The sequence below is a fragment of the Octopus sinensis genome, linkage group LG9 (genome assembly GCF_006345805.1).
Source record: "Octopus sinensis linkage group LG9, ASM634580v1, whole genome shotgun sequence".
Lineage (NCBI taxonomy): Eukaryota > Metazoa > Mollusca > Cephalopoda > Octopoda > Octopodidae > Octopus > Octopus sinensis.
The window spans coordinates 40,043,831-40,057,200 of NC_043005.1; the positions used below are offsets into that span (position 1 = coordinate 40,043,831).

Below are 13,370 nucleotides of genomic sequence, written 5' to 3' on the forward strand. Positions count from 1 at the left end.
TTTGGAGCCTACTTATGATAGAAATAGATAAAGAAAGAAATACAAGTTTATCAGTGTGTTAATGCATTCTTATGAAGTAGAGATTACCTACCAGAATTAATTCACTTCAAAAATATTAAATCCTGCTTAAGTTCAAAGCATCTTTTAGTTTAAAAATATAAGTTTACTGAATATTGTCTAAGAGCTACAACTTGAGGAGCCATTTAATACGTCTTACAGCATTTAACTTCAAGTTTCTTAAATTATATCTGAGCTACCTCAGCTTCACTCATTTTTTTTTATCTTCCTGATGTGAGTCTGTTGTTGTTGTTGTTGTTGTTGGTGGTGGTGGTGGTGGTGATAGTGGACATTCCACATACTAAGAGCAATGGTTTTCTCTTCCATCAAAATACTATAAAAAATTTGTTAGTACTTTTCATTTCTACACTTTTTTTCCTATTTCCAAGATATTAATTGCCAAATAAAAATACATTTAATTTTTTTTTTTTCATTAACCTTAAATTATAGGAACAACACTTCACAGCTGTATCTATGTTAAGCGACATTGATCGGTCAAACTCAAGAAGTGTTTCTTCTGGTAAGTTCATTTTGTCATATATTTTTACTTGGAATTCATCTATTTTCAGCAAATTATCCCACTTTCAATATTGCTTTTAGCTTTTAATCCTTTAATTGTACTTGTTTACCACTTGCAATATAGGATAAGAAATGATCAAAGCCAGTGAGTTGTAAAAACTGCAGATGTAAATCATTTCTTTTTCTTTTTACTTCCTGAGTCTGGAGAAAGGGATGACCCTCTGGAATTGGTAAGATTGATTCTCTTAATGTGCCATACCTGCAGAGAAGACATGAGTAGGAAGGAGATTTTAGAGGGCCGATGTTCTTGGAATGAAGGATTTGACATAGTTGTTAGTGGACAAAGGGAGGGGTACTAAGAGGTGAGGTCAGGGGCCCCTGAGGGGTGAAGGTATAAGACCAGCTAGCTCCAAGGAGTTGAGGTTATTTTAATCATGATAAAAAAAAAGGATAGAGAAAGAAAATATGTTTGTGGGCCAGAGATAGGGAGTTTTTCCATTAGCATAGATCATCAGCCTGCTGAGTGGACCTTTTCTGAATATGATTCGGTACGTCAGGAAGTATAATAATAGCAGTATCCCAGATGTGATCCCACTTCAGCCTTATCATGATCTAATAAGTACATATCCTAAACAGGTCTATAAAGATTATCTCTCTACCCTTAAGCTGGTTAAATATAAGTGGAGGGATGAGCTGACTTTAAATCATTAATTATTCCCTTTAAAATAATCAACAATATAAGCAATGGTAATATGACTTTGACAAGAATAGGATGCTGTTGAACCTCTCTCTCTCTCTCCCTCTCTTTTTCTCAATGATTTGATACATTATTAATTGAGGTAAGACTAAATTATAGTTAACCCAGTTAGGGAATTAGTAAGCATACATGAACGATTTACGTTTAGCTGTTTGCATTAATGGGTAATAAATATTCTTACAAATAGCAAAATTTCTGAATATATCCACTCTCATATCTCCAGGTTTTTATTCTTTTAAACTTTTATGCATTTCAGCTGTGGCCATGCTGGGGCACCATCTGTGTTATCACCTTTTTAATTGCCATTATTTTGTGATTGCTTGTGCTTGAAGAAAGGAGTTCAATATTGCTGCCTCTCATAAGTTTCTTGATATGATGTAGGTTCAGCTGAGGTGCTGTCATGTAGGTTCATCAGAGAGAATGCTTAGTCCAAATGAAAAGGACTTTTACTAAACAGTCAGTAAATGTCCCAATATAGCAGAATCTTAAAAATCCCCTTTTCCCAATCAATCGTTACCAATCATTTCTCTCATTCTAGACTGACATTCACAACCTTTATCACAATGCATGAAGCCCAAAACTACACCAATGTGAATTATAACTGATAGATATTTCTCTCTATAGTTTTAAACCAAATCTAAAAACACAAAGTAATACACAATGTAAATTTGTTTTTGTGGCTTTACATAGAAGAGTTGACTATATCAATTTAAACTTGTGTTGCAGTTTTACTTTATTAAATAAGGTTAAAGTAGAATTTGTATGCAATAAAATGTTTCTTGTTTAAAAATTTGATATGATTTAATTGGGTTGTTTAGTATTGTGGTAGTAATAATCTAATTTACTCAACCACTCTTATTTATGAGAAAAATAATCAGGCCGACCAAAGCCTTGTGAGTGGATTTGGTAGACGGAAACTGAAAGAAGCCCGTCGTATATATATATGTATGTGTGTGTGTTTGTCCCCCTAGCATTGCTTGATAACCGATGCTGGTGTGTTTATGTCCCCGTCACTTAGCGGTTCGGCAAAAGAGACCGATAGAATAAGTACTGGGCTTACAAAGAATAAGTCCCGGGGTCGACTTGCTCGACTAAAGGCGGTGCTCCAGCATGGCCACAGTCAACTGACTGAAACAAGTAAAAGAGTAAAAGAGTAAGAGTTAGTCTCAGTTATTTCAAAACAGGTTTGATGCAGCAGACAGGAAAAGTAGGATGGCGAACCTGACAACAATTAAGTATATTTTCTGCTTTACCATCGTCATTCACTTAGCTTATTTTAAACTTGTTTGATTTAAAGTATATTGGAGCTCAAACATATTTTTAGTATTGGATCAACTTAAAACTCACAGTCATGAATAAAAGTCAAAGGTAGTGCTGTTAAATAGTACTATGAATAATCACTGAATTGGAATTGATAGCTTACAAGCTTTTAATATAGTGCCTTTGATAATGCAGAGTCCACAGCATATGCTACTTTTGCTGCTAGGTTAATCTGGCCCTATTTCTGCTTGCCACAAAAGGAAGAGTAGATTGTGTGATGCTAGTGTACATAGGGCAATGCAGCATAGCAGTGAAAGATGGGCTGTTTGTAGTGAAACAAAGATGTTTGATGAATAGAATGAAACAAAGTAAACAGGTTGTGTTCTAGATGTGTAATGTCAGTGTGCATGAAGTACAAATGAAATGAGTGGAAAAAAACTGAGTATGAGAGACAAGTGACCATGACAAGGGGTAAGCTGTTGAAGAAAACTCAAGCAAGTGAAGAAAGATATATGCAAAAATAACTGATAACAGTGACAGGGTGGGGTGGAGGTAGTGATAGTATTGGTTCTCTCCTCTTCCTCTTCCTTTTCCTCCACCTGTGTCTACTTCATCTTCTTTGACTTCTTGTTATTCATAATAAGTTTAAAGGCTTGATAAATTATTTCTAAACTGTGGTTGTATTTTAAAAGCAATGTTTTATAATGTTTAATTTCCTCTGCATTTAAAATGCCTTTTTTTTATTATTTGATTTTTGGCTTGCATTAATAAAATTATGTTTAATTCTAATTTACTGTTGTAGTTCAAAATATGAAGATGTTCACAAAGCTGAGTAAAAGTGGAACTTTGAAATCTAGTGGTCCTTTCTTTAAGCAGGTATCAGTGGATGATTGTGCTAACTTATGCATTAATAATAAAATATTAAATTGTGAAGCCTTCACTTATTGTTACCTGCGTGGTAGTTGTTTTTTGAGTGATATACACCCAAATGATACCAATGTTCAAGCAACGGATGGTTGCAATATTTTTCAACGTAAGTTGTGATTTATTCTGTTCTTTTATTTCTGTTATTTATGTACTGTAACTTCCTAAAAGATAAATTGATTAAAATGAAAAAAAAAAACATAAAAGTATAAAACAGGTCAGTCTTTTTATTTCTTTTTGCTAATTCATACTTTTTTTATTTTTTAAGTGAGATATATATATTGCTAATTCATACTTTTTTATTTTTTAAGTGAGATATATATATAGCAACTTTATATTTTCAGGGAATTATGTTAACATGTTTGATCAAATTCCGGGAAAGACATTTCCAATGAAAGGGGATGTATTGCCTGTCATTGCCCAGAGTGCTGATGTTTGTGCTAAAAGTTGTCTTGATAAGGGACTCAAATCATGCCAATCGTTTGAATACTGTCCCGCTAAAGAAGTATGTACTTTAAGTTCTCGACATGTAATGGATGTACCTTCAACAGATATTATCACCACAGAGACTTGTAACTTGTACACTGGTAAGTCTCTTTTTCTGGTCTCTATTTCATGAAGAATATACCATTTAATTATTGTTTGGTTCTGTCCTTCACTTTTTACTTAGATTAAGTTGTGTATATGGTTAAAACTAATTGCAAATAGGACATTAATGATCAAAGAAAAATATAGGAAACATCATTCAATCCTAAGATGCATTCTAGACTGAGATAAATATCTCAACACACATCTTTAAGGGAATAATTTGTCAGGAAACTTCTAATCCAAGTGACAAGAAAGAGTTGCTGTAATAAACAGATAAACAGATAACAGAAGATTCTCATGCCAGATTCAGTCAGAAACTTTGCAGACATCAAGGGAATAATATTGTATATATATATATATATTCTTTCTTTACTTGTTTCAGTCATTTGACTGCGGCCATGCTGGAGCACCGCCTTTAATCGAGCAACTCGACCCCGGGACTTATTCTTTTGTAAGCCCAGTACTTATTCTATCGGTCTCTTTTGCCGAACCGCTAAGTAACGGAGACATAACCACACCAGCATCGGTTGTCAAGCAATGCTAGGAGGACAAACACAGACACAAACACATACAGGCATATATATATATACATATATACGACGGGCTTCTTTCAGTTTCCGTCTACCAAATCCACTCACAAGGCTTTGGTCGGCCCGAGGCGATAGTAGAAGACACTTGCCCAAGGTGCCACACAGTGGGACTGAATCCGAAACCATGTGGTTGGTAAACAAGCTACCTACCACACAGCCACTCCTGCGTCTATGTATATATATATATATAATATATATATATACACACACACATTATATACACACAAGCATACATACATACAACATACATACATACATACATACATACATACATACATACATACATACATGATAATGGCTGCTCCCTTGTTATTGAGTATGTCCATTACACAAGGCTTAACAGTTAACAGTGCTGTGATTGAATGTGACTTTTTAGCCCAGCTAAAGATCTACAATGTCTTGGACAGAATTGGCAGCTAAAACCTTTACTGGCAATAGCTGGCTGTAATAGTAATTGGGCTTCATGTACCTTTGCATGTTTTTTAAGTCCTCATGCCAAATCACACTCCTTTCCACATGCCAGACAGATATGATTAGTATGGTGTGTAGCACCACCACCAGTGTCCTGGTAGTCAGTCATCGGTCTCGCTTTATGACTACAAAAATGAGCCCAGCTTTACTGAGGCAGGGTGTTGCACAGACATTGCATGTCAGCGTCATAGGAAGACCCTTACCGTCATGCACAACTCAAGATTTCTCAAAAGTAGCTGTCCCCTCATGCACAATCCTTCTGTACCAGCTATGGTCAGTAGCTATGCCCTCCCATGTGTCACCCATACATATATACATACATACATACATACATACATACATACATACATACATACATAAGCATACAAATATACATCTAGACCCATTTATCAACGCACACATACAGCGACAGATATAAGAATTTGGAGACACAGATAATAACTAATAGACATAAGTAAATGCAATACCAATTAAATATATTTATTACCCTTAGAAAGAATATATATTCATATATTTAAATATCATTGCTAATAATCATTGGAAATTTTGAAATGCTGTCACTTAAATATCTACATATATTTCCAGTTTCTCCTCTTCAACACTTTGTACATTCAACGACAAAGATGGAAAAGCTTAACAGTAATTTATTGGTAAAAAATATATCTCTAAAAGCATGTGCAAAGCTATGTATGGAAGATGAAGGATTTGGTTGTATCAGCTTTAGTTATTGTCCAGTAACATCAATATGTCATATAACAGGAGCTAATCAAAAGACAATTAATATTGAAACAAATATTGTGGCAAATTGTTCACATTATATAAGTAAGTATTTTGGTTTAAAATTATTTAAAGCCATATAATATTTTTTGTGTTTGTATACTGAAATGACAAAGGATCAAGCTATCTGATGCTCAGCCATACCCAAGAAAACCCGTGCCCCACAGCAGAAGTATTAAGACTGATCCTTCTGGGTATGTAAAGCAACCATGGTGGTCCCATGTAAAAGTTCCCATGTGGTGCCATATAAAAGTGCCCATGCAGCAACACATAAAAACGCCCATGCAGCACCATGTAAAAGTGCCCACGTAGTGCCATGTAAAAGCACAGTGCCACGTAAAAGTATCCAGCACACTCTGTAAAGTGCTTCCATGTCTACTATCACCAGTCACATCTTCAGTTGTCCTCCAGCTCATTTGTACCAGCCTGGAAGTGAAGCTAAGTTGATGGCCTTGTGAAGGAATTTCCCAAGAGATTAACAGAGAGTGTGCCCAAGCTATCTTAGATGTCTTATGAGTAGAGCTTGCTGCAGCAGGTTGATACAACAGCATCGTTGTAGTTCAGCAGTAGTGGTTGAAGACTTCAAGTTTTTAGAGATTTTCAGCTTTTGCTGGCCAAGACTTGCACCCATAGAGAAAGGTGGTCTATATTTTCCCAGCACTCATCTAATCAGATATTTATTTATTCTCATTAGTTAACTATGAGAAAGGTGTTAAAATCAGTGAAAAATTCAGCTGAATTACTTAAATATGAACATGTGGAAAAGAAGACAAGCATATTGTCTCTATTGTCTATTTTAATGCATACATATTAGAGAGAGAGGGGGAGAGAGAGAGAGAGATGTTTGAATTGTATGCCTGCAAGATAAATCAGTAATCGACAAAAGTATTTTAGGGACCCCAGAAAATGTTTTACTTTATATGTATATATTGGTATGTATTGCAAGAAACAGCTAGGTTTCTTTCTCCAACAGTTTATATAGTTCAGCCTACAAGTTAATGAGAAAAACAAAATACAAATTTTGAAAGAAATTTCTATAAAACTAGCTTCTAAACATCAAATGTCTATGGGTATCCACCAGAATAAAATAATAATCAAAGAGTCCATAGATAAAAAATGGTTGAGAACCTCTGTTCTAGAATATAGCTTCTCACTTTTTACATGCCTTCCATAGTCCTCTTCTGATCATAGCTACATAACTTCACTAAAACCACCTCCAGAACTTCCAATATAAGTTATTCCTTGGGGGGTTTTTTTTCTAGAACATTTTCAGCATCAGATCAGTAAAGACTTTTGTGAAGATATTTTTGTACCAATTGTACAACATTGAGCACACGTGTGTTCTTGTTTTTTATTGAGCCTTTAGAATTCACCTGAGGGAATTCTAACCTGAAACAAACTTCCTAAACTGAAATTGTCGATAGATTTTCAAATGCAAAAACATTCAGTTCTGTATTTGAACTTTTTGTAATCTTTGGGAACTGTGAAGAAGAGAAAATGATGAACCCTGACCAGTTCACTAAAGTCTTCTGTGAATTCACTGCTACATTGTTCTAAGATGACCTGAACTATTACAGATTTTTTTAGTTTCTTAGTGTCTTCCAAATTATAGAATGTAGAGCATCAACAGCATCCTAGGTCAATTAATACAAAAATTTCATCCACTTAATGGATGCTATGAAAAATGTGAAACAAAGTCACAGGAGACAATTAAGAGAGGATCCATTAAAATTATATCCCCTGCTTCCCAAAAGGCCTAGGTGAGTTGGGATATCAACAAAAAACGTGATGGGATCAATGTGTGTGCAAGATTAATATGTGTGTAGTGGGATTGGAGAGGGAATTGGGCAAGTGCATATGCTTATGTATGTCTGTGTGTGTATGGTTTGCACACAGGCTGTGATGGTGGACAGACCAACAGTGGAGGTCCTAGTGTTTATGATCATAGTGGATCCCATAAATAAGCAGCAACATCTCACCCCTGCACTTTTAGTAGCTATCCATATGGAGAAAAACTTTTTTAAGACAATTCTTTCTCTGCTAGGCATAGCCTGCACTTTCTGCTACTGTTAAAATAAGGTTGGCACTTACCCAGAATTCTCCACTTGATCTCGTATTCCATGGTGCTGTCCTTCAACAACTATATATGCCTAACCAGGTCTGCAACATTGTGTCCCTCTCCTGGATATTACACGAGGATTTATGGTTGGTAAATCTGGTCCTGAAAGGACCTTCTTTCACACCCACATACTTCTACATATTTGACTGTCTGTTGAGATTCTTTGATGATCCCTACATTAATAACTAGACTATATATATAAAGAGAGAATCATATCCATGTGTAGTTGGCATTTGAAGAACTCCGAAGATAACCAATAAGGAATTTATATAACTCCATCAATAATAATAATTAATAAGCAGTAGTGTGTACAAAGCTTCTGCAGAAATCTATATGTACACAAAATTCCTCACTAAACTTGTCAAATCTAACCTTGCTAAGCACCTTTGTACATAGCTTTACAGTTTCTTAAAGAGAGAAATTCATCTGTAGCTGGTGAGAAAATAAGGCATCATCACAGGTCTCCTCTGCATCAATGAATGCATAATTCTTTAGTAATTATCTCACTTGAAATGTATTATCACTTTTTGCTTTGTGCAAGTAAAATTGCATAAAAATAAATCTAAGTGGATTGTGAAATTTTCTTTTCTCTTTTATTTATGAAACATTGTTATAAAAGCTCACAAACTAAAGTTTAACTTATCAACATCTTAAACATGACAATTAACATTCTTTTTTTATTGAAAGGACTTGATCCACCTACTCCAGTGGCTTCAAAGACGGTTGAAAAAAGTGGAAACAAAGGTAATATACACTTAATTAAAATTATAAATCTAGACTAATGGTGATAAAATACTAATATATATATATGCGTACCTATGTATGTGTATATGTATATGTGTATGCATAAATATGCTTTGTGTATGTTTAGGTATTTATATGTGTGTGTGTATATGTGTAAACATGTGTATGCATGTGTGTGTGTATATATATATATATGTGTGTGTGTGTGTGTATGTATATATAGACACACACATATACTACACACACGTATGCACAAAGAGACATGTACCCAAAGAGATACACACATTACGTACATATGTACATACATATGTACATACATACGTACGTACATACATACATCATACATACATACATACATACATACATACATACATACATACATACATACATACATACATACATACATACATACATACATACATACATAAGCATACAGTCATACATACTCATATATGTATGAATGTATGTATCTATGCATGCAAGCATGTATGTATCTGTGCGTGAATACCATATATGTATGGTGTAACTGTGCTTCTCTCTACATCTTTTTTCTATGCATTTACATTTTATTTTGTTCTTTGATTTTCTTATATTAACAGGTAAACTTGTTGCCCTTGGCATTGGTACATTTATACTTGGATGTCTGCTGGGATTGATCACAATCTTTTTAATTCACAAGAATGCTTGTACTATGAAAGACGATCCAATGAAAGTAAATTTTTATAAACTGGACAAAATGTAAATTAAAATGTAAATCAAGTTTAATCAAATTTCACAAAAATAAAGATTTTTATACGATTTCTCATATTTTGATGATTGCTTCTTTACCATGAATATGCACTTTAATAAAAAGTACTAGTTAATTCAGTTACAACCAAATACTATTATTCACTGATTTTAACACAAGTTAAGAAAATATTATAGTGATGAACCTGCACCTGTTTTTTCTCCTTCAGCCTCTTTTTCTTCATCGTTTGTGTTTTCATCTTTAACCTTCATCATTCGTTTACTTTTACATTTGAAATTTTCTTCCATATTCACTCTACTACTGTCAGCTTTTCCTTTCATGTGCTGTTTTAGCATTTTCACTTTATAATCTTTTATTGCAACTAAGTTTTCCGAATATTTAAATTTATTTATGGCAGCAAGCTGGCAAAATTGTTAGCACACTAAGCAAAATGTAGAGGGTTTGTAGGACACAGCGGAGACGACTGTTGTTATCGTTAGGCCTAACTCATCGTAAAGTCAATACCACCATGACTGATATCCAATCTACAGTGGAGAAGGCTAGCCACTGGATTTGGTTAAAAAGAGACGATGAGCGATGGCTAGAAGTATATTGAGTTCTTCATAACCAGCTGATCTAGCAAGCGGGGCCTCATATCAGTGAGGAGGGCCGGTGCGTATTGATGCCGTCGAGAGGTAGGCCCCGAAACAGCGCGCATTCTCTCCTGATGAACCCATACACTTGCTAGCTTCCGATATACGGAGCTTTTAACTGGTAGCACTTGCATGTGCAAGTTGTTTGCAAGATATCTTTTATTGCAGCTAAGCTTTCCGAATATTTAAATTTATTTTATGGCAGCAAGCTGGCAGAATTGTTAGCACACCGAGCAAAATGCTTGCTAGCATTTCATCCATCTTCACATTCTGAGTTCAAATTCTGCCAAGGTCAACTTTGCCTTTCATCCTTTTGAGGGTTGATAAAATAAGTACCAGTTGAACAACAGGGTTGATGTAATTGACTTACCCCATCCCCTGATATTGCTGGCCTTGTGTCAAAATTTGAAACCAATATTTAAATTTATCTCAGTCCTGTTTTATACTGTGTTAAGCAAAAAATATATATTCTTCAAATACTGACAAGTTGTCTAGTCTAAAGCATAGATATGTAAATTAAGTGTAATTCCTGGCTGCTTTATGGAGCAGTTGAATATTCTATACCATCATAGGAGAAGGAAATCAGGTACATTTCCTTTGAGTATCTTACAACATGCAATCAGGAGTCACTTTGCAAACTGCTGTTTATACTAATTTTATATATATTTTATAACATGCTTTCTGTGTATGTCACCTTAGTGTCATGCACTAATGCAGTGTGATATATAGTACCACGGAATGGGGTAGACACCAACTGTCTCCACTTAATATCTTCCCAAATACTCTGCCAACAACTGTAACCAATCCAAAACAACTCTCAAAAAACTATAACAACTTCTTAACAATTTCCTGTGACTCCATGAACTCACAAACTACACCTTTCAACTTCCTGCAATTTCTCATCTCTCACTCTCAGTCAAACATGCTGCTACTTATACGAGTTCAGCTAATCCATTCTCACAGGTGGTGTCATGATTCTCGCTACAACAATATACACATTAGTGAATCGCTAAATCATCCAATTATTTGGATGGCAAAAAAAACAAATATTAATACGTATGTATTAATAAGTCTGGAAATAGCCAAAGTCAAGCAGTCTTAACTGATGAGGCAACGGAAATTGCTGAAACTGATGCGTCAGTATTAAGAATTCTAGATCGGCACTTTTTGGACGATTATGGTCCCTGTTAGTTTATATGTTTTCATTCATGTGCATTAACTACAGCATTAGAGTAGTTTAGCTCTTATTCCTGGTTATATATATCAGATGTGGTGTGCAAGAGAGATGGCTGTGCTGGTATGATCATGTGATGCATATGGATGAGGACAGCTGTATAAAAGTATAAAGAAGAGCCAATCTCTAACTATGGAGAGAATCTGAGGAAGGGGTTGACCCAGGAAGACATAGGACGAGGTGGTGAAGCATGATTGTAGTTGTGACTGATGTCAGTGTCACATAACTGGCACACGTGCCAGTGGTACATACAAAGCACCTTTCAAGCATTGGGCCTCACGGAGGCAATGGGGCCAATGCTGGTGTCACACAACTAGCATCTGTGCTGGAGTCATATAACTAGAACCTGTGCCAGAGCAACATAAAAAGCACATTTTGAGTGCTGAACCTCAAGGAGGTAATAACAAATGACTGAGACTTTTGGTAATATGCTATGCTTAAGTAGAAGACCCTTCAAGCCAAATGGAATCGTAGTCATGGCAGATACTGGTGCCATGCTCTCAGAGTGGTTGACATTAGGAAGGACATCCAGCCGTGGAAACAATGCCAAACCAGACTGGAGTCTAGTGCAGCCCCTCAGCTTCCCAGCTCTGATCAAACCATCCAAACCATGGCAACTGATATTAAATTATGATGATGATGATGATGATGATAGTGATGATGATGACGATTGTGGCCTTGTTAACCCATAAATAAAGAATATTTATCCATCTATGCACTTATTATCACCGTTTTATATTAGCACACACCAAGTTTGCTGGGTCTTTTTGTCTTATTTGTGACCAGGGGTTTGACTAAAATATAACGTATTTGTTTATCCTCTGTTTTTGTGTAAATACATTGAAAAAACCAGAGTGCGTTTAATTTTGGACTCTCCCTCATATGTATGTCTCTTCTATTTTTAATTATTATATTTATATTAGCATACACCATATTATATTTTTAATTATTATAAATTTTCCACTGAGGAGGGAGCCGGTTTCCAACAAAGATACAAGTCTCCATCTTTGGGATGTAGTTAACACAGACAAATTCACATTTCGAACTTGAGAAAAGTTTGTAGCATTGGCAGGGCAGAAATATTACTTCGCCCCAGCGTAGCAGCACATTGGTGTTGTGTTCCTCCGCTCTTTAAAAGCTTATGGCAGAGGAATACATATGACTTCCGTCCAGAGTAATAGCGCATGTTTTTCAAAGGCGTTTTAACCAGCCGCTGTCTAAATGTCGGAACGTTAAACTTCTGATTCCCTTTCATCGCTGCTTTGCTTTATCCCATTCCAATGTAGACACTAAACTATCGACAAGCTTGTGGCTCATCTAGCTCGACACACTATGGGATTTCTACCTCACCTCACTACCGCTTCAAAACTTATTCGATATTTTAGATTTGCTACCAAGTACCGAAGCTAACTACTTTGATGTGTATTAAGGAATCAACCCATGTCTCGTTGTCTTGTACGCTTATCTCCGGCTACTTTATGTGTGATCAAGGAATAAATTACGTTTGTTAACCAAAAGCATTACCTTCTGATTTTTATCGTTACTTTTATGTAAAACATGCATTTATACATTTCAAACCTTTTTACGTGCACACATCTAAGGTACTACTTAAGAAGAGTGGTCCCAGTGCGTGCAACCGCATACTCACGCGTCCGCGCTAGCTAGTCGTGACTAGTCAATCCTTATATTGTTTTGTGTTTTATTTACTTTGTTTAAAAAATTATTTACTTTGTGTTTTTGTGTTTTATTTACTTTGTTTTTAAAAAATTATTTACTTTGTGTAAAAAAATTATTTATTTTGGGTTCTATTTACTTTGCTAGGTAGTCGTAGGATCAACTAGCTAGCGCGGATACATGAGTGCACGCACCGGGACCACTCTTCTTAAGTAGTGCCCACATCTAAATATATTTCCTAAACTGGTAATGCCCAACTCTTAATTTACCTCTTGT

General features: G+C 35.4%; 1 protein-coding gene across 1 annotated transcript in view; it reads left to right on the forward strand.

Moving 5' to 3' along the window:
* Positions 1 to 9,606, forward strand: part of LOC115215790 — a 97,922-nt gene extending 88,316 nt beyond the window's left edge. Inside the window, exons 25-30 of the mRNA XM_029785089.2 lie at positions 508 to 577; positions 3,396 to 3,626; positions 3,862 to 4,104; positions 5,752 to 5,988; positions 8,750 to 8,806; positions 9,406 to 9,606. Coding sequence (XP_029640949.1) covers positions 508 to 577; positions 3,396 to 3,626; positions 3,862 to 4,104; positions 5,752 to 5,988; positions 8,750 to 8,806; positions 9,406 to 9,548 — 981 coding nt within the window. The 3' untranslated portion in view covers positions 9,549 to 9,606. The remainder of the gene's footprint in view (positions 1 to 507; positions 578 to 3,395; positions 3,627 to 3,861; positions 4,105 to 5,751; positions 5,989 to 8,749; positions 8,807 to 9,405) is intronic.
* The last annotated feature ends 3,764 nt before the right edge of the window (positions 9,607 to 13,370 follow it).